Source organism: Electrophorus electricus, chromosome 18 (assembly GCF_041902795.1).
Source record: "Electrophorus electricus isolate QZ-2024a chromosome 18, ASM4190279v1, whole genome shotgun sequence".
NCBI lineage: Eukaryota > Metazoa > Chordata > Actinopteri > Gymnotiformes > Gymnotidae > Electrophorus > Electrophorus electricus.
Window position 1 is genome coordinate 3,541,818 of NC_137514.1, and position 22,770 is coordinate 3,564,587.

Below are 22,770 nucleotides of genomic sequence, written 5' to 3' on the forward strand. Positions count from 1 at the left end.
GAGCCTTTGGTGATGTCCTGGTGTCATCCAGGAAGAGGACAGATGAGTGACGAGGGGGTTAGCCAATAACATATTCAAGTCATAAAAAAAACATCATGATATATGAAGAATGTTATTATGTCTTCATTTAGTTTATAAATAATTGGCTTTGTGAAATACTGATCCCCAAATGAAGTCTCTAACCCTAGTGTGTTAAGAAGTTTTCTCTGTTATCTGTCCACAGTTTGAGGTGTCTGACTATGAGGGGGATCAATTTGGAAACCAGAACTCAGTGAGCCAGAATCAGACTCCAGAAGCTAACACTGAGCTAGACAATGAGAATATGCCCACTGGTACCACAGACTATGAGAATGTTCACACTGGTACCACAGACTATGAGAAACTTTTCACTGCTATGAGATTTTATGTACAAAATATATATACATTACAGTGATGACTGATTGACTGAAGCACAGCTTTATCTCAGGACCAGCTGTTATACATTATATATTATATCTGTTATACACATACACAAAAAAACCTTTAGCTGCAAATGAAGTAGCTGGCGTGCTCTTCATCATATCTTGGTGCGGATAGTTGTTTGTGTTGCACAGTTGTGTTTCTGCTGTGCACCAGATGGGCCTGATGTACGGCTGGACAATGTTGTGAGATCATTGTGGTGATTATAAGTGAAAGGACATCAGGTCGGGCCGCCGGAGAGATTCTACACCCAGAGATTCCACCTTCCTCTACAACTTCAGTCAACTTCAGTGAACACATGAGTGTGGTGAGACAATGAAACCCAAGTCAAAGTTCACTATAATACCAGGTTGCAAACCTGGTAAGACACATGCACACAAAAAAACACCCCCCCCCCCCCCAAAAAAAAAACAAAACAACAACAACAAAAAAAAAAAACAGATTACTTTCATAAAAGGTCAGGGCATCTTTCATTTATTCATGCAAATCTTAAAATAATCTTCAAATAATCATGTTTAATTACATCGGTATTAGGTAAGGAAATACATTTTTTTATTTCTACAACAGAAACAGCAATATGGCAAATCCTCAAAATTAGATATTTGTGTTATTAAAATTATATATTTGTGTTATTCAAAAGTCCTGACTGAAAAATGTGGAATTTTACATCTTGACCCAGATCCATGCAATAAAATATGGTAGTCATACCTTCAGCCATTTCACCCAACAATCTCTCTCTCTCTCACACACACACACACACACACACACACACACACACACACACACACACACATATATATATTTTTCATGTAGACTGTGTTTTATGGTTTATTGCTTTTTATTGCTATGGTCTCTGTATTGTTTTCTCAAAGTCTGCAAGAAGAATGAGAGTACAAATGAAAGTGTGCTAGAGCAGAATTTAAACACACACATACATACCAAACACTAATCCATACACAGACACACATGGACACACACACACACACACACACACACACACACACACACACACACACACACTGGCAGCCATGCATTTAAATAGTTCAATAATACTCCTCACTAATACACTTCATTCTAGCACCTAAGTAACTTAAGTAACTTCATACTGATATAGCACTTGTCAGTCATTCTGTTTGTCAGTTTTAATGGTATAATCATATAGTTACAGTTATGGTTTATAAACATATAGTTATAATAATGGAGAAACTCAGCAGGATCTAATTCTTAGTAATGTACACTGTCACTGCCAATGATTGTACCTGTCATGCACTATTTATCAGCCACGATCTAACTCAGCTCTTAACAGCTCAACCCTACACAGGATGGCTGCAGCACTGGGTATGGCCACTGGGGGGCAGCCTATTTTGATCACAGCGGTGATGCTCATATGGTAGTGGCATGTTCATATGCAAAACACAGCAGTATCAGTGTCACTGCTGGACTTTTAGTGGCCTGCCACCTAAAAGAATATCAAGTTCATTCATATAGTCAGTAAATGACCATAGATAGATGATGGTTAGACATTTGTGCTTGGCAACAGAAGAGCTGTTTTTGTATACCTATATTGTGTCTCTAATAAATAAGGTTTTTCGTAGAAGCATAAAGTGAGCTAATTCTTGACAGTGTTGTATGCAATGTGAGAAAGATCTGCATTATAGTAATCCCTCTCTTTAGTAACCAAACATGACATGTTCCAAATAAACCATCAATGTGTGGAATTAAATAGGTTCTGGGTGGTGTTATCCAGTTTACTCACTTCCTCAGTTTTCTCAAGTATAATAAAACCTTTTCAAGTGGAATGAAACAGCTTGAACTTACTGTGATGTTCTCATACACAGGACAGGTGGTTGTGTTCAAATCATCAGGACAGGGGTGAACAGTCTGTGTAAAGGTGGCAATAAAAAGCACATATGAAAGTAAAGCATTCACAGCAAACACTCTTGTCTAGAATTACATGTTTGTTGGAACCACACAACAAATGTTGCCTGGGAATCAAAACTACCACCTCAGTGTTTTTAACACCTCACACTACCTGTGCTACCAGGTGAGCTACAAGAGCCACAACAACCAAGACTAATTTTGTTTTTGAAGATACTTACAGCAAGTACATCATATAAATTATCAGAGGGTCTGACTTTCAACTCAAGAGCTGTGTATGCATCATCCGTAGAATCAGGGTCAGCATTCTGCAGAGAAGACGCAGGTAGGAAACAGGAAGCAGAAGCAGGCCTTGATGTAGGCATTACAGTGGCTTTATGAAGAGGCAGTGAAGATTTACAATGAAGATCTCCATTGGAGATCCCTCACTATGCAGAGTCAGAACCTTGGATAGCGCTCTCTCTCGACAACCTGGTGCTGTTCCACTCCCTCTCCTTTTAGAGGCACTGTGGTATTTCTTTCTCTTACTCCTATTCCTCCTGCTCATAGAACACAAACTATCAAATATTGCCAGCACAGACATAATTAATTGCTGAAACCTGTTCTACTCAAGGAAGTTGGTCACAAATTTCTTCACCTCATCCAGAATGCCAGCACAAGAAGAGCAGAGAGCCCACACACTGTTACTCCGACAGCTATATTAAGAATGATGGAAGAGCCTGCTGAGAGATCCAGACATGCACACACACACGTACACATGCACGTATGCATAACAGCAATAACAAAATATATTAACAAAAATCAAATCATTGAATCAAGTCTATGGAAATTTCATATCACAACTATCATATCATGTCTCTTGTATCATGACTATTGTGGCGAGGATAAGCAGGATGCGGGGACGAGGCACGATGAAACATGCTTTTTTTTAAAAACATGCAAAACATAAGACAAAGCTCTAAGGCTATGCACATCTCAAACACCAACACACATATTACGACACACGAGACATATATACATCGAAGACGATTACACATAGCACGGAACAGGTGAACAACATGAGAGGGCGTGGCAAGACAGAAGAACACACACACACCAAGAAACTTGGGGAGGGGGCGGGGCTATAATATGACAACTATCAGGTCTACCCTGTAAAGCAAATAAATATATATAAACTGTCCTACACACTTTCATTCATTAACTGCATTATTAGGACATTTCTGATTTCTCTGATTGCTACCTTTTATTAAGACAGACACAGTAGATGAATTCTGAGCTCCATGATGGTTCTGAGCTGCACAATAGTAGAATCCACTCTGTAGAACTCTGTAATTCTGTCCAGATCCTACAGGTGAGGTTCTTCCTTCTTTAAACCAGTTGAAGTTCTGCACAGATGGGTTGGCATCACTGTTGCAGATCAGAGTCACTGAACTACCCTCCACTATTTCACCAGAGGGACTGATGGACACTGATACATTCTTTGGAGGATCTAAAAACCAGGAAACAATGGCATGATTTAATCATCAGAGAATGTATTTTCTTTACTGTAACTTTACAAAACACAGAATTTCAAACTGTACAAAGTAAACATTAACTTACACATAACATTCAGTATTACAGATGAGTATTTTGATCCATGTTCATTACTGGACTTGCACTTGTATTCTCCACTGTCCTCAGAGCTGATATTAAGAATAATGTGTGTGCTTTCTTTTCCTAATAATGTTTTCTCTTTGAACCAGTTGTAGTTCTGCACAGGTGGGTTGGCATCACTGCTGCAGGTCAGAGTCACTGAACTGCCCTCCACTATTTCACCAGAGGGACTGATGGACACTGACACATTCTTTGGAGGATCTATTAGTAGACATTATTGCTTTAAATGTAATATTTATCTTTTATTATGCAGGTAATAAAATTATTTCACTGGCAGTGCAAGATCTTAGGATGTTTATTCAGTAATTCATTTGTTTCACATTTGATTTTATGTAAATATTGGAAGTATTGTATGAAAGCAAAATGAAACTATGTAAACTTACATCTGACCGTGAGAGTTTGAGCAGGAGAGGGGAGATGTACATATCCTCTTACAGCACACATATAACTGCCTGCATCCTCACTGCTGACTGGCTGCAGGTGGAGTGGGTTTGTACTGGAGGATAAACGACATCCATTTTTGTACCAGATGAATGTTGGACTGTCAGTCAAACTGCAGCTGGTTGTACACGTCAGAACTGCTGCTTCTCTCTCTATTACTTCAAGAAGAGTTTTAACAAGGAGCTCTAAGACAATGAGAGAATCATCAAACGAAACAACTGGAAGTCCATCACAATTTAAATCATACAGGGAAACTTCAAGCAATTAAGAAAATTATTCTGCTGTGATGAAACTGTCTTGGATTTTATTTAAAGAAAAGAGAGAAACAAAGTGTGTAGTACAAATTGAGTAGTACAGCTAATATATCAGAGTAACCCTTATTCAGTTTAACAACTCTCAATAATCAGCTTAATTAAACTCAAACGCCTTTGCATGAAGTGAGAATGTGCATCATAGTTAAAAATAGGCATTAATAAACTTCACTACTCATATTCCTCTGAGTAAAGGACACTATGCATCACAATTAGAAAATGGGGAATTCAATATGTAACCTACCTGTGACAGTGATCTTGACAAGATCTCCCAGCCATTTTTGTTTGGCTACATTTGTTTTGATTCTGAAGCGATAGTCATGTTCATCCTCCTTCGTTACATTAATCAGTTTGAGGGAGAAATGTTGCTGTTTATCTACATAACACTGCACTCTGCCTGAGTCCTTAGTGGGTCTGCAATATACAGGTGTGTCCTGTTCTCTATCGAATGGCTCTTTAACCCAAAATTCCTCTTTGACTTCCAGCCCTGCTGGGTATGTGTAACTGTCATTGATAAACACTGTGGACCCCTTTAAAGCACATATTTCAGTTTGTTTGTACTTCACACTCCATTCTGTTCCAAAAGCCACTGAAACATATAATGCATACAAGAGGTCAATAGAAGAGTCTGGGCCCCATAAGAGAGTGGGAGTTATCTTACAGCTTCACTTCTCTCCTCTCTAACTCCAGCAGCTACTGCAGAACTCTGAGCTGATTCTGAGCTAAACCACAAAGTGAGAAGAGCTTGTAGCAGGGTGGGGGAGGAGCTTGGGAGAAGTGGACACTAGTGACTCTGAACAACTTAACGCTCAGTCACATAATATATGAGGTTGAATAAAGAGAAAAACAAACAAAAATATATCTGCACTTTGTAGTTATAGTGGGGTTGTGAATTTTAATCTTACCACAGTGTGCTCTTAATCTAAGACTGCCCTAAACTTGAGAAAAACCACAAAGCACTCAGCAAGCTCTGTAGCAGTGGTGTGGGAGATGTGGGGGCTTTGGTAACCAATGTAAATTAACTAAATGGGAACACTGTGTCAGAAAATCTTTATATTTTAACTTATTAATCTTTATATAATAAACTTTTGATGAAGATTGCAGTCTTACCCAGAGACATGAACAAAGTGATGAGAGTGAGAGTTAGAAGAGGAGTTCTGAATGACATCATTAAACAAACCTGCACAGACACACAACAGCACACAACACAGCTGAGTGCATCACATTTCTGCTTCTATTTACACTGTTTCAAATATCAGTCAGACTGATCTGATGACAACTGTATTACTGAGGACATTTGGCTTTTGTCATCTTATTTCAATCGAGTTTTATTCCTTGAGGGCTATTTACTCTGGATTGAATCACAAAAGGATTTATAGGAATCCTTGTCCAGACTGTAAATGAAAAAGGTGAAAGCAATTGTGATAAGAATAAAAACACAAAATCATTCTACCAAGTTTAACAAAATAAAAACAACTTCAACTATTTTAACACCTCATCCCAGCATTACATACAAATGTATTTACACAGTAACAAATCAGATACATATTGTATTAATAACCGTTTTGTTATGTCCTAAGCAGTGTAGAAGACTGAAGTGGCCTATATGTAGGGAGAGCTTGTTGTTCAGGTCTGTTCTAGGAGCTCTATTCTCATATGGTGTCATGTTGGAGAGGAGACCTGCATCAGAAGAGCGGAGTGTATGGGTGGGGCTGTATGAGTGTAGGAGTTCAGCTAGGTAGGGAGGTGCAAGACCATGTAGAGCACTGAGTGTAAGTGGGTGGCATGATTGACAGCTGTCAATCAATCAAAAACAAGCTATAAATAATTTTGATGGACGGTGTATACAAAACCCCCTCCCCCCCACTATGTACTTTCATTGCATCAGAATGATAAATCACTTTATTAGCAAAGTAGGACTGGACACTAGAATTTATCTTGGTCTCAATGAATATTTTCACAACAGAATTAAGTAACAAGACCATGTGTTGTAACCACAAACTACTTTAGCCATCCTATTTGAAAATATTTTATAAAATGTAAAGAAACAATAGTCCATCACAGAATCATAGAACAACCATGCACGGTGCCAGATGATGGTAATGCCTGACATTAGAATAACAGAATTGTCAATGGTAATTTTCTACTGGTACTGCAAATTAGTTGATAATTAGACAATCATTTTCTAGGAAATTAAACCAAAATCTCTATTCTGTTAATCTACATTCTGTTAATCTTTATTGATGTTGCATTAATACTGTTGTGACCTAAAGAAAGAGTCTTACCGTTCTGTGACAAGACTGATCACCAGTCTTCAAATATCAAATGATAAGAACAGAGGCAGCACAAAGCTAAAAAGCTAGATGTGGTTAACACATTTATTTCCTTCCTCTTTTAGGGAGTGCTTGACCTTCCTGGCTAAAGCAGCTTTGTTGCATGCTCATGTGGTTTTTAAACAGGTGTTGAGAAAGAAGGCCATGGCAAACAGGCAGCAAAATATGTTCCAGTGAGTTTTTATTTATAGCTTGTGATAATGCAAAATAAGAAATATGCATATTTGTGAAAAGTGAATTTCAAAAATACTAAATGTAGTCACCTGCTGCCATCCTCCGTCAGCCTTGAGCTGTCATCAAAGTACAAATAAAGCTAAAGACAACCTCAGTCTATGACACTGCACCACCCCAGACCTCCAGAAAGAAGCACTGAGCCAAAGTGAGAATGTGAATAACACTTTAGACAAGCTCAAAGAAATAGCTCGTGTGTGTCACATTATATACAAGCAAAGGACTACATTTTACTTACAAAAAAAACAAAAAACAAAACTTCACTGTTATCCCTACTCTTCAATTCATGGGTCTGTTTTTCAGACCAAATGAGAGCAGGATGTAAATGGGCAGCCTGCATTATGAGGGAGATGATAATCAAACATTCTGCTCTAGAGGAATGCATCCTTGCACCCTCTGGTGGGAAAATAATTAATTGCTTAAACTTACTGGCAGAACAGTTTCACTGCTGTTTAAATGTGAGTACTGAGAGTTTAATTGAAATTTCTCATTATCTAACCCCCCGCCCCACCAATTTTCAGAAAATTAGGAGCAATTCAGAATATAAGGATCAGTAAGTCATGATCAGTCATGTTAGTTCCACTACTGTAATAAAATCAAATCAAATTACGCAACTGAAGCTTGCTGACACACTATGTTTCAAAATAGTTTTGAGCAGGCTGTCATTACAAGTGTCTCTAACAGTTGGATGGTTCTAATGGATGCATCCCAATTGCATACTTAGAAGCAGTCATTTCTGTGTATGGTTTGGATGGACAATATTGTCCCATAATGCAATGCAAAATGGAAAGGGAGGAGCTATTCAACTGAATCTAGTCACATCATTTGAAAAAAATGGTAGACACTGACAAGTTTAGTAGTGATGGTGGCTGATGAATGTTTAAATGTGACTTAGATTACTTTTACTTTACTAAAATTATGAATATATATAATAAATCCAATTACCTTTACAAACAAAGCAAATAACTTGATATTGATTGAAAATATAAAACTAAATACATGGTTGTTTTTGTAATCCAATTCATAATTGTAGCATCATAGTGGCTATAGTTTTGGCTTTTAAGCACAATTTAATGTGACTGCAAGTGTGTGTGTGTGTGTGTTTGTCTGTTTGTGTGTGTGAATCAGCTGCTTAGGGATGGAACCCACCCTGAATGGTTAACTGAAGGCCAGACACTCCTGATCCTGAAGAGCCCCCAGAAAGGGAACAATTCCATCCAAGTACCGACTGATAACATGCCAATAACATGAGTTACCATCAAGTGACTACTAAGGAGATGCCCTGTCTCTCATGCTGTTCTACATAGGACTCAGCCCCCTTAGCAAAATTATCAACAAGAGTCACCTCCTCTACATGGATGATATCAAGCTGTATGCCAGAAGTGAAAGAGACATTGACTCACTAATACATCTCAGGATATACAACAGCGACATCGGAATGTCATACAGATCTGATAAGTGTGGACGTATGAGTGAGGCCAGTCCTGAGAAGTCAGCTGAATAGGAGGAACAAGATCTGAGCTATGAACACCAATGATCTACCAGTCATCAGACACCCCGCTGGCATAATTAGCTGGCCTAATGAGGAGATAAAAGAAAAACCACGTATGTAAGTAATGTAGTGCAAGAAATAACAAGGGCAACAAAATGTTAACAACTTTCAGATTTATGTTCTATAAAGTCTTCGAACTGCCAAACCAGTTTTTGTCCAGCAGATGGCGAAATAAATCTGTGCTTATAAACCCCCTAAGGGTGAGTGTGTGTGTGTGTGTGTGTGTGTGTGTGTGTGTGTGTGTGTGTGTGTGTGTGTGTGTGTGTGTGTGTGTGTGTGTGTATGGGTGGGTTGATGGGTGTGGGTGTGGTTTTTATGATGTGTGGAGAGTTTGAAAACTGATAAGATGCTTCTCATCACATCTCATCATGTCTCATCATGTCTCACAATGGCTCTGCTTTCACACATTTCAGTCAGGAGCTGTAGCAGGTCTGCAGGAGGCTGTCAGAGCTCTGGGGACAAAGTTGTCAAATAAATATTATAGACAATGATGAAGATTATTCATCTTGGTATCTGTCTCTTTCTCTCAGGTAAGTTGTTCCTCCCCTTCAGAAGCTTACAGTGTTTGAAGCAAAGCAGTGACAAACACATTTAAGTGTATTCATAAGTGGGCTCAAGGTAATAGGAGGTCGTCGACTCAGATAAGCCATCCAATGGGAGATACAGCCTGATGGATGAAGGGACAGACTTCACTGTGACTATCACTCGACTGGAGAGGGCAGACTCTGGTAAATACTGGTGTGGGGTGGACATAATTTTTGTTAACACACAATGATGTCATCCTTAAAGTTTTAGATGGTAAGCTTTTAACATTATAGAGATCATTTAGTTTATAAAGATGAAACTACCATTTTAACAATGGCTGATGATACAAACCCTGATAAATAATTACAGAAGTGTCTTTTCATACTTCTCCTCTCTCTCTCTCTAGGACAGCACCACAAACCTTTGCTACTTCAACCTCTCAGTCTCCTTCTCCAACCACAATCAGTTTTGTGAGAAACATTTCAATATCTGTCACCACCAATGCTACAGGTACACACACACAAACATACACATGCTGTATTCTGTAAATAACCATTCAACTAGTAAATTTCTCTGGACTGACGTTTCATCTCTTAGTTTCTGTTCACATTAGTATATCAGGTATGTGATGACCAAAACTCTGGTAAGAATGTTCTACTATTTTATTTTCCCAGTTTAAGAACATTCAGAACCCCAGAACTCATATGCACAACCTCCCACACATGCACTTACAAACAGACACATAATGTAACGTAAAACAACAGGCCTCAGATGTGGTTTTTGTCACCATGGTTACAGAGTAAAAACAAAACAAAACAAACAAACAAAAAAAACATGTAGAATATGTCAGTCATTCTTTCAACTGCCTCAGAGGACAACCTGCCATGGTTTTGTTCAGGAAGCTGTGTGAAGAAAGAGGTAGCAGGCCAGTGTATTGTGTGCATGGAGGTTGCACTGCAAGACTCATTAACACATTCAGTTTCATTCTGTTGTGGAACAGAAAAAAAACACTGAAAACAGTGACTAAGGAAAAAAAGTAAAAGAAGACATATGTTTCTTTTGACAGTTTGGCAGCTTCATCTCATTGTCTCACTGTGTGTTGTTGATGACGTCTGTGGTTTGGATGCTTATGTTTTTGTCCTTACATTACAAGGGTAAGACTGTCAGTAAAATCACACACATTTGCTTGGACATCTAGGCTGCAGGCACATTTTTATAGATTTCTTATACCCTAAGTCTGTATGATCTTAATGACACATTCATTTATTACATTTTATTATGTAATGTGGTCTTCACATTTCTATACTTCATGTGTTTGTGTGAGCATTACTCTCTAGCCTTGACCCAAGAGACACAGTTTAGCTCTTCAGTTTGGTAATCCTGAGGTAACTTTCTTACACCCCATGTGTGGTCTAGACCTGTGTATTGTAAAGCTGATTTTAGACAATATATTTTGTTAAATTCACTGTATAAAATTAAAAAAAATGAATGAAAACAGAATATCTGAATCTTTTTCATTGGCCTGTTTTCTTTTATCCAATATGTACCCACCCCCTTTTAAAGCCTTTGGTGATGTCTTGGTGTCATCCAGGAAGAAGACAGGTGAGTGATGAGGGGATTAACAGATTCATGTCATAAAAAACATCATGATATATGAAGAATGTTATTATGTCTTCATTTAGTTTAGAAATAATTGGCTTTGAGAAATACTGATCCCCAAATGAAGTTTCTAACCCTAGTGTTTTAAAAAGTTCTCTGTTATCTGTCCACAGTTTGTTTGACTATAAGGGGGATCAATTTGGAAACCAGAACTCAGTGAGCCAGAATCAGACTCCAGAAGCTGACACTGAGCTAGATGATGAGAACATTCATACTGGTACCACAGGCTATGAGAAACAACTCTACAACTTCAGTCAACAGTGAACACATGAGAGTGGCGAGACAATGACACCCAAATCGAAGTTCAGTATAATCCCAGGTCATAAGCCTAAAAAAACTTACATAGACATACATGCACAAAAAAAAAAGAAAACAGATTACTTTCATAAAAGGTCAGGGCATCTTACATTTATTCATGCAAATCTAAAAATCTTCAAATAACCATGTTTAATTACATCGGTATGAGGTAAGGAAATACATTTTAAAATTTCTACAACCAAAACAGCAATATGGCAAATCCTCAAAATGAGATATTTGTGTTATTAAAATTAGATATTTGTGTTATTCCAAAGTCCTGACTGAAAAATGTGGAATTTTACATTTTGACCCAGATCCAGGCAATAAAATATGGTTGTCATACCTTCAGCCATTTCACCCAACAATCTCTCTCTCTCTCTCTCACACACACACACACAGGCACACAGACACATACATACGTTTCCTGTAGACATACGTTTCCTGTAGACTTTATTACTATGGCGATGGTCTCTGTATTGTTTTCTCAGTGTCTGCAAGAAGAATGAGAGTACAAAGGAAAGTGTGCTGCAGCAGAATTTGAACACACATACAAACCACATACTGATGCATACATAAACACATACAAATCACACAATGATGCATACATAGACACACATACAAACATGGACACGCATACACACACTAGCAGTCATGCATTTAAATAGATCAATAATCCTCCTCACTAATACACTACATTCTAGCACATTTTTTCCTAAGTAACTTCATACTAATATAGCAACTGCCAGTCATTCTGTTTGTCAGTTCTAATGGTATAACTATATATAGTTATGGTTTATAAACATATAGTTATAATAATGGAGAAACTAATGGATTCTTACTCATGTGTACTGTCACTGCCAGTGATTGTACCTGTCATGCATAATTTATCAGCCACCATCTAACTCGTCTCTTAACAGCTCATGACTCATCACAGGACGGCTGCAGCACTGGGTATGGCCACTGGGGGGAGCCTATTCTGAACACATCGGGGATGCTCATATGGTAGTGGCTTGATCATATGCAAATATTCCATATTGTCCTGTATGAATGTGACCAGTGTGTAAGTATATATAGATATGTATATGTGTATGAATGTGTGCATGTATGTCCAGTGACGGTTGTTGCTTTGTCTTGGTCTTAACCTACCCTACATAACGTGCAGTCGCACAGGTGGCTGCAGATTCTGATGAGAAAATGCTGTGTGCACATTGGCTGCTGCTTCTCATCTGTTTGCGAGTCATTGCAAAAGCTGGTATCTGTCTGTAAAGTGTCCTTGAGTTGGAGATAGGTGCTAGGTAAATAATAATAATAATAATAATAATAAATAATAATAATAATAATAATAAATTAACAGCATCATTAGCATATTTGACTTCTGTTCATTACCTTTTATTATGACAGACACAGTAGATTAATTCTCAGCTCCATGAGGATTCTGAGCTACACACTAGTAGAATCCATTCTGTAGAACTTTGTAATTCTGTCCAGATCCTACAGATAAAGTTCCTCCTTCTATAAACCAGGTGTGTAGTTCTGCACAGGTGGGTTGGCATCACTGCTGCAGGTCAGAGTCACTGAACTGTCCTCCACTATTTCATCAGTTACTTACACAAAACATTTAGTGTTACTGAATGAGGCCCATGTCTATGGTCATTACTGGATTGGCATGTGTATTCTCCACTGTCTTCAGCATAATACAGTCTGGCATAGCCAGTGACTCCTAGGAATAGGCTAGGTGACAACCAAGAATACGTTGGTGACTACTGGAAAGACAGTTGACGGCACGGAAAGATGGCACACAGGACAAGAAGGGTTAGCAACCCAGCCTGTATCTTTAGTGAGAAAGGACCCCACCAAGTTACGGAAAGCCCTGAAGAGAGATACCCCCAGGAGATCCTGAGATTGGGGGGGGAATGAGATCTCTAATCGAACTGATAAATGTTTAACAACTCATGCAAACGGACTGGCCACGAGTGTAACATGCATTTGCGGAAAGCTGTGCAAAGAACCAACATGGCCTCAGAATTCATCAGGCCAGAATGAAATGTTTGGTGCAGGAGACCAAGGTGCAACGCACAAGTCCTGAACCTGGTGAGACACAGGAAGAGCCCGGCCAGGAGTCACCCCACAGAGCCAAGTCCCTCCATGCTCCTGTGTCTCCTATTCCAAGCAGAGTAGTTCCACAGCAGCGGATAAAGATGCCCCCAGCCAGTAACCAGAGTGTGTGGCTGCAGTTTAACAAGGACGTGTCCAACATCATTCAAGCTATGGCCAAAGGAGATGCAGACAGTCGACTTCAAATAATGACTACCATACAACAAGCCCACCACCTATAGCATGAATCGCAGGGCCAGAAAACTACATCAACTGTGCCAGGAGCTTCGAACCCTCAAGAAACAGTACAAGAAATCTAATAAGAAGAAGCAGGCATTAGAAGAACTGCAAAATTTTCTGAGGAAGAAACTGATGACCATATGCAGAGCAGACTGGTATAGGAGGTGGGGAAGAGAGAGAGCCAGGAAGCAAGCCACTTTCATTGCCAATCCCTTTGAGAAGGTAAAAAATCTGCTTGGAGGCAAACACAGTGGCTACCTAGAGTATTCAAGAGAGGAAGTAAATTGTTTCCTCCTGAGCACCCTGAGAGATCTGTTGAGGGAGCAAGAGCTTGAGCCCAACAAAGCTCTCATCAGCCCTGCCCCCCAACAACAGAGTTCGAACTGAGGGAGCCGATTCTGAAGGAGGATCTTGAAGATGATAAGGCGAAGGGGGAGAGTCACTGACCAGTGGAGGTGTGCTGAGAGTTGGATCCCAAAAGAGGAGAACTCGAGAAACATCAACCCGTTTCATTCAATTTCATTATTTAGTGTGGAAGGGACGGCGTTTTTTAGTCTCACGAAGACTGACCAAGTTTCTCCTCAAGAACAACTTTATTGATACCTCAGTACACAAAGGTGGGATTCCTGGATGTTTGGAGCACACAGGGGTAGTTACACAGCTCATCAGAGAGGCTCAAGAGAGCAAAGGTGGCCTAGTTGTGTTGTGGTTGGACCTGACCAATGTTTATGGGTCCATACCACAAGCTGGTCGAGCTAGCACTTCACCGCCACCATGTTCCCAGTAAGATCAAGGATCTGATCCGAGATTACTACAATAATTTCAGGATGTGGGTCACTTCTGGGTCAGTAACATCAGACTGGCATCGTATTGGGAAAGGAATAATAATCTCTTTGCCCTTGCCATGAACATAAACTTTAGGTATAGTCCTAAAGGTAATTTGATTTAGCTTTTAATAAATAAATGACTTGCATCTGACCGTGAGAGTTTGAGCAGGAGAGGGGAGATGTTCATATCCTGTTACAGCAAACCTATAACTGCCTGCATCCTCACTGCTGACTGGCTGCAGGTGGAGTGGGTTTGTACTGGAGGATAAAGGATGTCCATTTTTGTACCAGATGAATGTTGGACTGTCAGACTGCAGGTGGTTGTACATATCAGAACAGTGGTGTGTCCCTCTATTACTGCTTGAGAGGTGTCTACATGGAGGTCTAAGTCAAAGAGATTATCAAATGTGTCAGAGTAGAGAAAACACCAGCAGTGCAGCTCTAGACCAGGACAGGAGCTGAAAACCCCTGATGTTGCAGTGGAATAAAACCTCTGATGGAGCTACATGAATGTCACTATAAATCACTATGATACCATGAAGATTAAAGTGACATGATAGCTTGTGTTGTTAGCAGGATAATGTGGTGATTAAATGTACCTGTAAATTTCAGCTGTATTCCAGGAATACCCACCCATTTCTCTGTGCGTGTTTGGATTCTGTAGCAGTACTGGTGTTCATCCTCCTTCAACACATTAGTCAATCAGAGGGAGAAGTGTTACTAGACCCTTCCTGAATACTCAGGAAGATCAAGCAGAGAAACTGGTTCTACATACTTAACTGGTTCTATATACCAAAAGGCTTCTGTCACTGTAAGATGGTCTGGGTGTGTATAAGAGCCATTCCTAAACACAGTGGAACCTTTTAAAGCACATATTGTCTCTTTGCTGTATTTCATAGTCCATTTGTTTCCAGAAGCCCCTGTAAAATATGATCCATATAAGAGATCACAGGTTAACTTAACTTACTGTTTATCTGTCCTTGCAGCCCTCTACTCCTAAAAGAACACTGACCTAAATGTGAGAAAAACCACGAACCACAAAGCACTCAGTGAGCACTGCAGTGGTGGAGAGGGGCATGTGGGGGGATTTGGCAACCAATGGAAATGGACTTCATTGAATGTGAACAATGCATTCAGTTATGAAAAGATGATGCATTAATGTAATCATGTTGAGGCATCATTGAGCAGTTTCTTTTTAAAAGGTGTGATTGGGTCCAGACTTACCGAGAGTGATGAACAGTGTGATGAGAGTAAGAGTTAGAGGAGGAGTTCTGTGTGACATCATTAAAAAACCCTGCGCAGACACACAATAGCACACAACACAGCTGAGTTCACCACATTTCTGCTTCTGTTTAACTGACTGGTGAACATTATTGTTACTAAAATATAAAACAATCTTGTCAGTCATGGATACAAAAATAGTATTTCATTTACCTGTTATCACATGTTTTAGCTCGGTGTAATTTTATTTTAGTTGTAGAGAAATATTTTTTAAACAATGTTGTTACAAATGTTTTTCAGAGATGCATGTACAAATACTAAATGAAAAAGATGCAGGTGTAAGGCCCGATTGTAAAAAAAATATATACATCATTTTTAAAAGTGATTCTTTAACATTTATAAAAACTTATAAATAGCTTTGATGACATTTATTTGATATATATATATATATATATCTCTAAATAAAATGATCAATATATTGGGTTGTATTACCATTTACTGTAAGTGTTATGCACGAGTTCTATCTGTGTCATATGTGTCTAATGTTAATAAACATCCTGCCCTGCGCCCTGTGGCACTCGGGCCAGCTACGTTACAGCATGTGTATGTATGCCACGCAGAGGAGGTTTTTTGGATTGTACTGTACATGGACATAACTGGACCCAATTCTTATTTTTGTCCTTATTTTTCATTTCTCTAGTAACACGTATACCAGCTTTGGATGTTTCTACAGTTCATGTATGAACTGTCTACAAGATTCCAAGAGCAAGCCTGTCACGTAATGAGTAAACCGGCAATATTACTGCAAAACTGAGTTGAGTCTGACTCGCGTCTCCTCCACATGCGTCACAGGCTTCTCGCTACCAGTTCCAAAACTTCCCGCTAATCAGGGTTGGAGTGTAACTTAAATAGGACTAACTCCAAAGCATTACACCACACACATCAGATCATGCTTCAAAGCCTGTAAAAGCATCAAAACATGCTTAAAGGATTGTAGCCATTATGATGTTACAATTATGAACTGGATTACAAAAACAACTTTGAGGTATATTGAATGTATATTTTCAGTAAATATCAAGTTATTTCCTTTGTCTGTAAAGGTAATTGGATTTATTGTGTGTACCTCACTGGTAGCGTGTTGTACTCAGGAGAGCTGGAATAAGAATCCAAAGCTGTGTACATGTCATCAGGAAGACAATTTTTAGGCAAGACAGACCATGTTAGTATCAGTACCTTGGGCAGCAGCCTCACTCCTGCCCCAAGCTTTTCTGCATCACACATACCATTTAATACACTGCCATCTAGAGGAAGATATTTGTAATTACAGGCAGACGATCAGGATCAACAGACTCTTTCCTGGTTTGTAAGATTCACATGGTTCATCTAAAAGAAACATATACAAATTATACAGCAAATTACAAAGTATTCTGGAAATTGGTAACAATGCAGGAATAGTGTCTTTCACGTAAATTATAATTAATGTAGCTCCTTCACTGGTATATTAGATTGAAGACAAGGTAGAAGTACATCAGTTATAAACGAAAGCAAACAATCAGCACTTACACAGGTAAAATTTTAAAGCAACATAAGGCAGCTCTTAATTTTAATTAAGACAAATGGTATAAATGATATGTGCATGTGCAACAACTACTGGAAAAAAAAATGTTTAAGAATGCCAGAATTCCCGCTGGGGTCACGATCTCCCTGCTTACCGATCTCATGTCTGTTTTTGTAGCTTCAGAGATGCTTCGAGTTTTATACAGACTGTGTTACTGACGATTCATGTTCAGTAATGTCCCTGTGGGGTGGAGAAGCGCTGTAAAAAGATTTGGAGAAGTAAAAGCTGAGATCATTGTATTCACTTCTTTCTACTGTGTCCATTTCTTTTTTCATTAAATATCAAGTTTATTAGGCGAACCCTGGTGAAGCTCAGTTGGTGACAGCGGTGTTTATTCACTTTCTTTGGGACAAATGAACGAAAGTGTGCGGGTTGAGAGTAGTTTAGCTTACTCGGTATAGTTAACTTGGCTCCAATGGGAAAGGAAACCAATGCGCCATCACATGTGGAAAAGAAGAGATCAGATTGTTCTCTGTAGTCCAACTTTAGTGGCAGGTACAGCGAGTGCGACCTCATGGACTCTGCTTTATATTTCTGGAAGGCGATAAAAACGCAGCATTTTATTATTCACCAAGTTTCATTATAGTAAAAACGTAATTCAGTGTGAGCGTGGTGATTAATAAATTTATGAACAAGATCAATGTGATTGTCACGGTTGGCCGGTCATACGCCAGAGAGAACTCACCTATTTTAGATAGGGGCCGTCCTACACCCCTACCTCGTTCTCATCAATTACACAAACTGTCTTCGCTATTAAATCTACAGCTCTACGGCTACCTGCTGACGTTGGGTACTGCAAGTAAAATACGGTTTGGCGGCTCTCTGCTCCGCTCTGGACTGCAGCCGACTACTCTGGTTGGCCACCAAGTCGAGACGCATGTTACCTCTAACAAGAATGTTGAATTGCGTGGAGTCCCAAGGAGGTTCGGACCGGCTCCAATAACTGAACTCATGTTACGCTTCCAACAGGAACAAGGCAAAAGGTAGAATGCAAAATGCAGGAGGCTGTTTATTTCATGAGGAAACACGAAAGGTAAAACAAACAGAGAAAAAGGGGTGCTAAGGGTAATCTAACACAGCTGAAGTACACAAAAAAAAAAGAAGGGAAAAAAAAAGCAATGACGACGACAGTAAAACAAGAATAAGGCAAACCTGACAGAAAGACGTCCCTTACCACAATTACCAACACTTAGAAGGCAAACCTAACAGAAAGACGTCCCTTACCACAATTACCAACACGTAGAAGGCAAACCTAACAGAAAGACGTCCCTTACCACAATTACCAACGCGTAGAAGACAAACCCACAGGGCTTAAATAACCAAGACAATCAGACACTAAACAGATAGAGGTGAACATGGGAACAGCGGAAACTAAAACAAGGAGTGGAATAGGGGAACAGACGGGGGCGGAGAAAACGAAACTAAGGCATGGAACCAGGCAGCGCAGGAAGACCGGGAAACGGTGACATCAGGGACGTGAGGAGGGTGGCCATTCGTGACAAACAAACGCTGCATAACCGCTGATGTATATTGTCACAGGACGTTTGAATCGTGATTATGATTTGTTCTTCCAAGCTCCCGAAAAACTGGATATTTGGATATAGTTCTTCATCTATACTTTCATGCTATACTTTCTCTTTCTCATCAGAAAACGTTTCAGTTTTATTTTATTTAAAAGCTTATTTCTGTGAGGGTAGCGACGTCACAGAGGAAGCGGGAGACAAGGTCGAGCTAAAGAGCTCTTTATTCTCCATGGTCACATGAAAACACTCACAAAATGGACAAAAACAAGTATACTTAATATAAGGACCTTGGAGAAGCGATGCACGGGATGAGTCTCCCGTCTAGTGCAGCGCCTTCTCCAAGAAAAATATGAAATGCGAATTAAAATTTCCAAGTGGTCCATTGTCGTCTCTGCTGTTGTATTATGGCTATTGTATTGTGTAACATTTAATTTTGCTTTTAGTGTTAATTCCGTCAAATATATTATATAAACCCATCTAAGTGTTATTGTTTTCCTCAGTGTTCAGAAATTGTGCAAGGCGAATCCAAATCGTCAAACGTGCTCTCATAGCACGTCTAGCCGACGTCGGCACGATGTGTACGGTTTGCTTCTGGGAAACGTAATACAGAGTTCGTTTGCTAATTGGGAAGACCTCTTATCAACGTCGTTTTTTTGGATCAAGTGACATGTCCAGCCAACCTTATACCAATACTCTTCCCACACTCTGAGCACTGATACGGCTTCTCTCTGTACGAATGCGATGGTGTCGCTGGAGATCATCCCGTCTACTAAAACTCTTTCCACACTCTTCTTTTCCGAGACTTTCTGCGATTGTCTGTGAGGTGTGTTGGTGTGGACAGTAACAGCGAACGTTTGTGGCGTATTGAAGATTTTTTTAGGAGCCAAATTCTCATGTTTAATTTCTCCTGATTTCAGCAATCTGACATAGTCCTCATGATGGCACGCACACACACACACACACACACACACACACACACACACACACACACACACAGACAGTGCAGTGATCAATAAACAGAAAGGTTTTCTCCATGAATGTGCAGCCATGGCACTTGCTGCATGTGAAGGTTGAGGCTCTCAGTGGCCTGAACTACAGGAATAACACTGTACTGTTTCATGACATGTCATGTGTGTGTGTGTGTGTGTGTGTGTGTGTGTGTGCACGCATTTGTGGAAAAAGGAGAGAACAGTGCAGTAAAACAGAATGCACTAAAATTAATACACTAAAAATAACATCATTAAATACACCAAAGACAGTTCCCAAGTTTAAAACCTCAAAGCTGTTTCTTCTGAGTTTATTTTTCTCTGTTAGATAAAGATAAAGAAACCAGGAACAAGAAAATAATGTGATGACAAAGAAAGACTTACAAAGGCCTAACAAGAAATTGGTGTGGAACATCACTGCTCCCTCTGTACAGAACACTCAACCAATGATGAACACCCTGTGTTAGCCACAGACTATGCTTTGAAACACCAGCCACTCTTACTCCAGCTACTATATATTTACACACACACACACACACACACACACACACACACACATATATAGATAGATAGATAGATAGATAGATAGATAGATAGATAGATAGATAGATAGATAGATAGATAGATAGATAGATAGATAAAGCGAGAGAGAGAGAGAGAGAGAGAGAGAGAGAGAGAGAGAGAGAGAGATAGAGAAAGTGAGAGAGAGAGGCCTCTGATAGAATATTTTCACTGATTCTAGCCTTGAGCTCTTCTGAAATGAGATTGATGGTTTTATTCCAGTTGGAGCCACACCTCCCAGCATTTGTGTCTCTGCCACAAGTGCCCCAGTCACCACTGGGACAACCTTTTTGATAACACACACAGATTTGAAGTTGTTCAGATTATATGTCTTGCATATGTTTCTATACATGGTCTCTGCCACTTGGTCAGGTCTCTTATTATTTGCTTTCCCTGCAGGCATCTTGTGTTAGTGTTACTCTCAGAGGCTCCTTTGTACAGTCTGCATCTTGTGTGGTGTAAGGCACCCCTGTTACAATTAACATAATGCTTAGTTCTTGTATTTTTACTACCATGATCAGTGACACAGTACTGTCTTTCAGTCCTACCTTTTCCAGACATTGGTAAGATTGTCTTGTCAGCCACTTCTGCTACCTGTCAGTGTTGAATTCCATGTAGGTAATCCTGCCATGACACCTCCACTATTTTCACGGTAACTATGTCCCCCTTCTGACTGGGACATGCCCTCATCAGCCCATCCTTGGGGTCCTGTGTTTGGATGTAGTCTTGGATATTTCGTGTCACATCCTGAACAGTGGTGTTGAGCCTTCTGTCTGGTGTACAGTCTTTGGTTGTTAGCTCTTGGGTGATGATGAAGAAGATTTTGGTGAGTGGTTTGGTAGACTATAGAGTCTACTCCCGCTTCACTTTCAAGTTCCTTGTCTAGTTAGATTGCCCTACAGTGATATGACCACTGGTGCTAAGAGGCCTGGGTCAAGTCAACTATTCCATTACAGTGCTATAACATTTCATGGAAAATAATCTGTAATAATTATATTACACTGAGTGTGGTTGGCCATTTACTATCAATGTGTTTCATCACCTTTAAGTTTTGAGATTTAGAATTTATATTAGAAATGAAGAGTTCTACTGGAATTCAACACATACTGCTTGTATGATACAACATTATTTTCCAAACCCTTTGTGAACTTTTGAGCAAAATAGTGAGGCATGAGTGAAAGGTAACTAATAGGCAAAACAGGAGTTAACTGAGGGGAACATGTTACATAAAGCAAAAAGATTTCAAAAGGGAAAAAGGATTAAGTAGTCCTTGTGGCTTGCTAGATTTTTAATTAGAATAGAGAATAGTCAGTGTGAAACATTGGAGATGGCTGTGGGCACACGCATTTTAAAGCTCATTTTTGAACGATTTGTACTTGTTCATTTTAACACTATGCATCTGAAATTGTACACATAGCACAATGATCATTCAGGATTCAAAGTGAAGTAGACAATTGGGAGAAGACATCCATTCACATGCAGGCGTATTTGTCCATCATTTACTTCCATTTGAGCTCATCTAATACAGAAGAACATGTCAAAAAAACATAACATGCCTTTGATTTTTTTGGGTGTATGATGTGTCTATTGATGCTGGAGATTCAGTTTCACTCATACTCTACATTTCCTGATTCACCAGGGTCTTGCATAATAAACTGAAGTTTTGAGCACATACATGAAATGACTAAACAGCTACATAATGTTTTACAGTAGGTGTCCTAGACTTCGCCTTAGTGTCCCAAAACCTCTCTAAATGCACACAAAGTCATCAATCACTATACATCAAGACTGCATGTTTCTTTTTGCTAAAACATCACAGTAAGTTACTTTAGTAAGTTCCACAACAATATGAGCTACATAGCTTCATTGTTGGCATCATTAGGGGAACATACTGTAGCTAATACTGTAAATGCTGGGGAAAATACTGTAAATGCTGTAATACTGTAAAGCAATAGTATACTTTCTCATTTATACTTACAATTTGTAGCAGGATTACGATTTTTCCAGCAGTGAATGGAAACATCCAGTGATTTGCTTTGCACACATCGAAGTTAGTCCATGCTAGCAGCACCCAAACAACTCCACATAAGCTTCAGCTAAAATAAGCATCTTCCTTTCGATGATGTCCAAAACTATTGGCGATCAAATTATTCTTATGGTTGTACGAGTTTCGCCAAACAGCTTCAAACCCATGCGCTATGCTATCTGCTAACAACACTGCAGCACCGACAGTACACAGTGCGCAGACCTTTAAACGTTAAACGGATGACTAAATAAGGCAAGAGAGGGGTCTTCGTTTTCGTCAAAGCGTCCTCTATTTGAGAAAACAACTGCCAATCACAACGCTTGCCCTGGAAACAT

General features: G+C 39.4%; 2 protein-coding genes across 39 annotated transcripts; both read right to left on the reverse strand.

Annotated features, from left to right (window-relative positions):
• Positions 1-862: 862 nt before the first annotated feature.
• On the reverse strand, positions 863-7,053 carry LOC145651930 (B-cell receptor CD22-like). 3 transcript variants are annotated; one of them, XM_081700741.1, is made up of 11 exons: positions 7,028-7,053; positions 5,853-5,922; positions 4,987-5,331; positions 4,374-4,616; positions 3,937-4,191; positions 3,578-3,826; positions 2,975-3,059; positions 2,783-2,876; positions 2,559-2,645; positions 2,278-2,340; positions 863-1,332 (listed from the first exon to the last, which is right to left on the reverse strand). In XM_081700741.1, the coding sequence occupies exons 2-11, from the start codon at positions 5,911-5,913 to the stop codon at positions 1,288-1,290; spliced, it is 1,527 nt and encodes a 508-aa protein (XP_081556867.1). In that variant the 5' UTR covers positions 5,914-5,922; positions 7,028-7,053; the 3' UTR covers positions 863-1,287. The 3 variants fall into 3 exon arrangements, with proteins under 3 accessions (XP_081556867.1, XP_081556866.1, XP_081556865.1); XM_081700740.1 differs by having other exon boundaries at positions 863-2,340; positions 2,975-3,056; XM_081700739.1 differs by having other exon boundaries at positions 863-2,340.
• Positions 7,054-10,027: 2,974 nt separating this feature from the next.
• LOC118242624 (uncharacterized) lies at positions 10,028-22,659 on the reverse strand. Of its 36 annotated transcripts, none has more exons than XR_014118044.1 (9): positions 18,025-19,715; positions 17,732-17,873; positions 17,434-17,537; positions 17,005-17,104; positions 16,845-16,893; positions 15,725-15,794; positions 15,281-15,420; positions 12,210-15,184; positions 10,028-11,830 (listed from the first exon to the last, which is right to left on the reverse strand). XR_014118044.1 is itself a non-coding variant. In XM_081700786.1 (6 exons), exons 1-6 carry the CDS (start codon positions 15,906-15,908, stop codon positions 11,363-11,365), a joined length of 588 nt encoding a protein of 195 aa, XP_081556912.1. In that variant the 5' UTR covers positions 15,909-16,833; the 3' UTR covers positions 10,028-11,362. The 36 variants fall into 36 exon arrangements, 5 of the variants coding, with proteins under 5 accessions (XP_081556912.1, XP_081556911.1, XP_081556909.1 ...); XR_014118045.1 differs by lacking the exon at positions 16,845-16,893 and having other exon boundaries at positions 12,210-12,611; positions 12,726-15,184; positions 18,025-19,714; XR_014118040.1 differs by lacking the exon at positions 16,845-16,893 and having other exon boundaries at positions 12,210-12,378; positions 12,486-15,184; positions 18,025-19,714.
• Between the last annotated feature and the right edge of the window lie 111 nt (positions 22,660-22,770).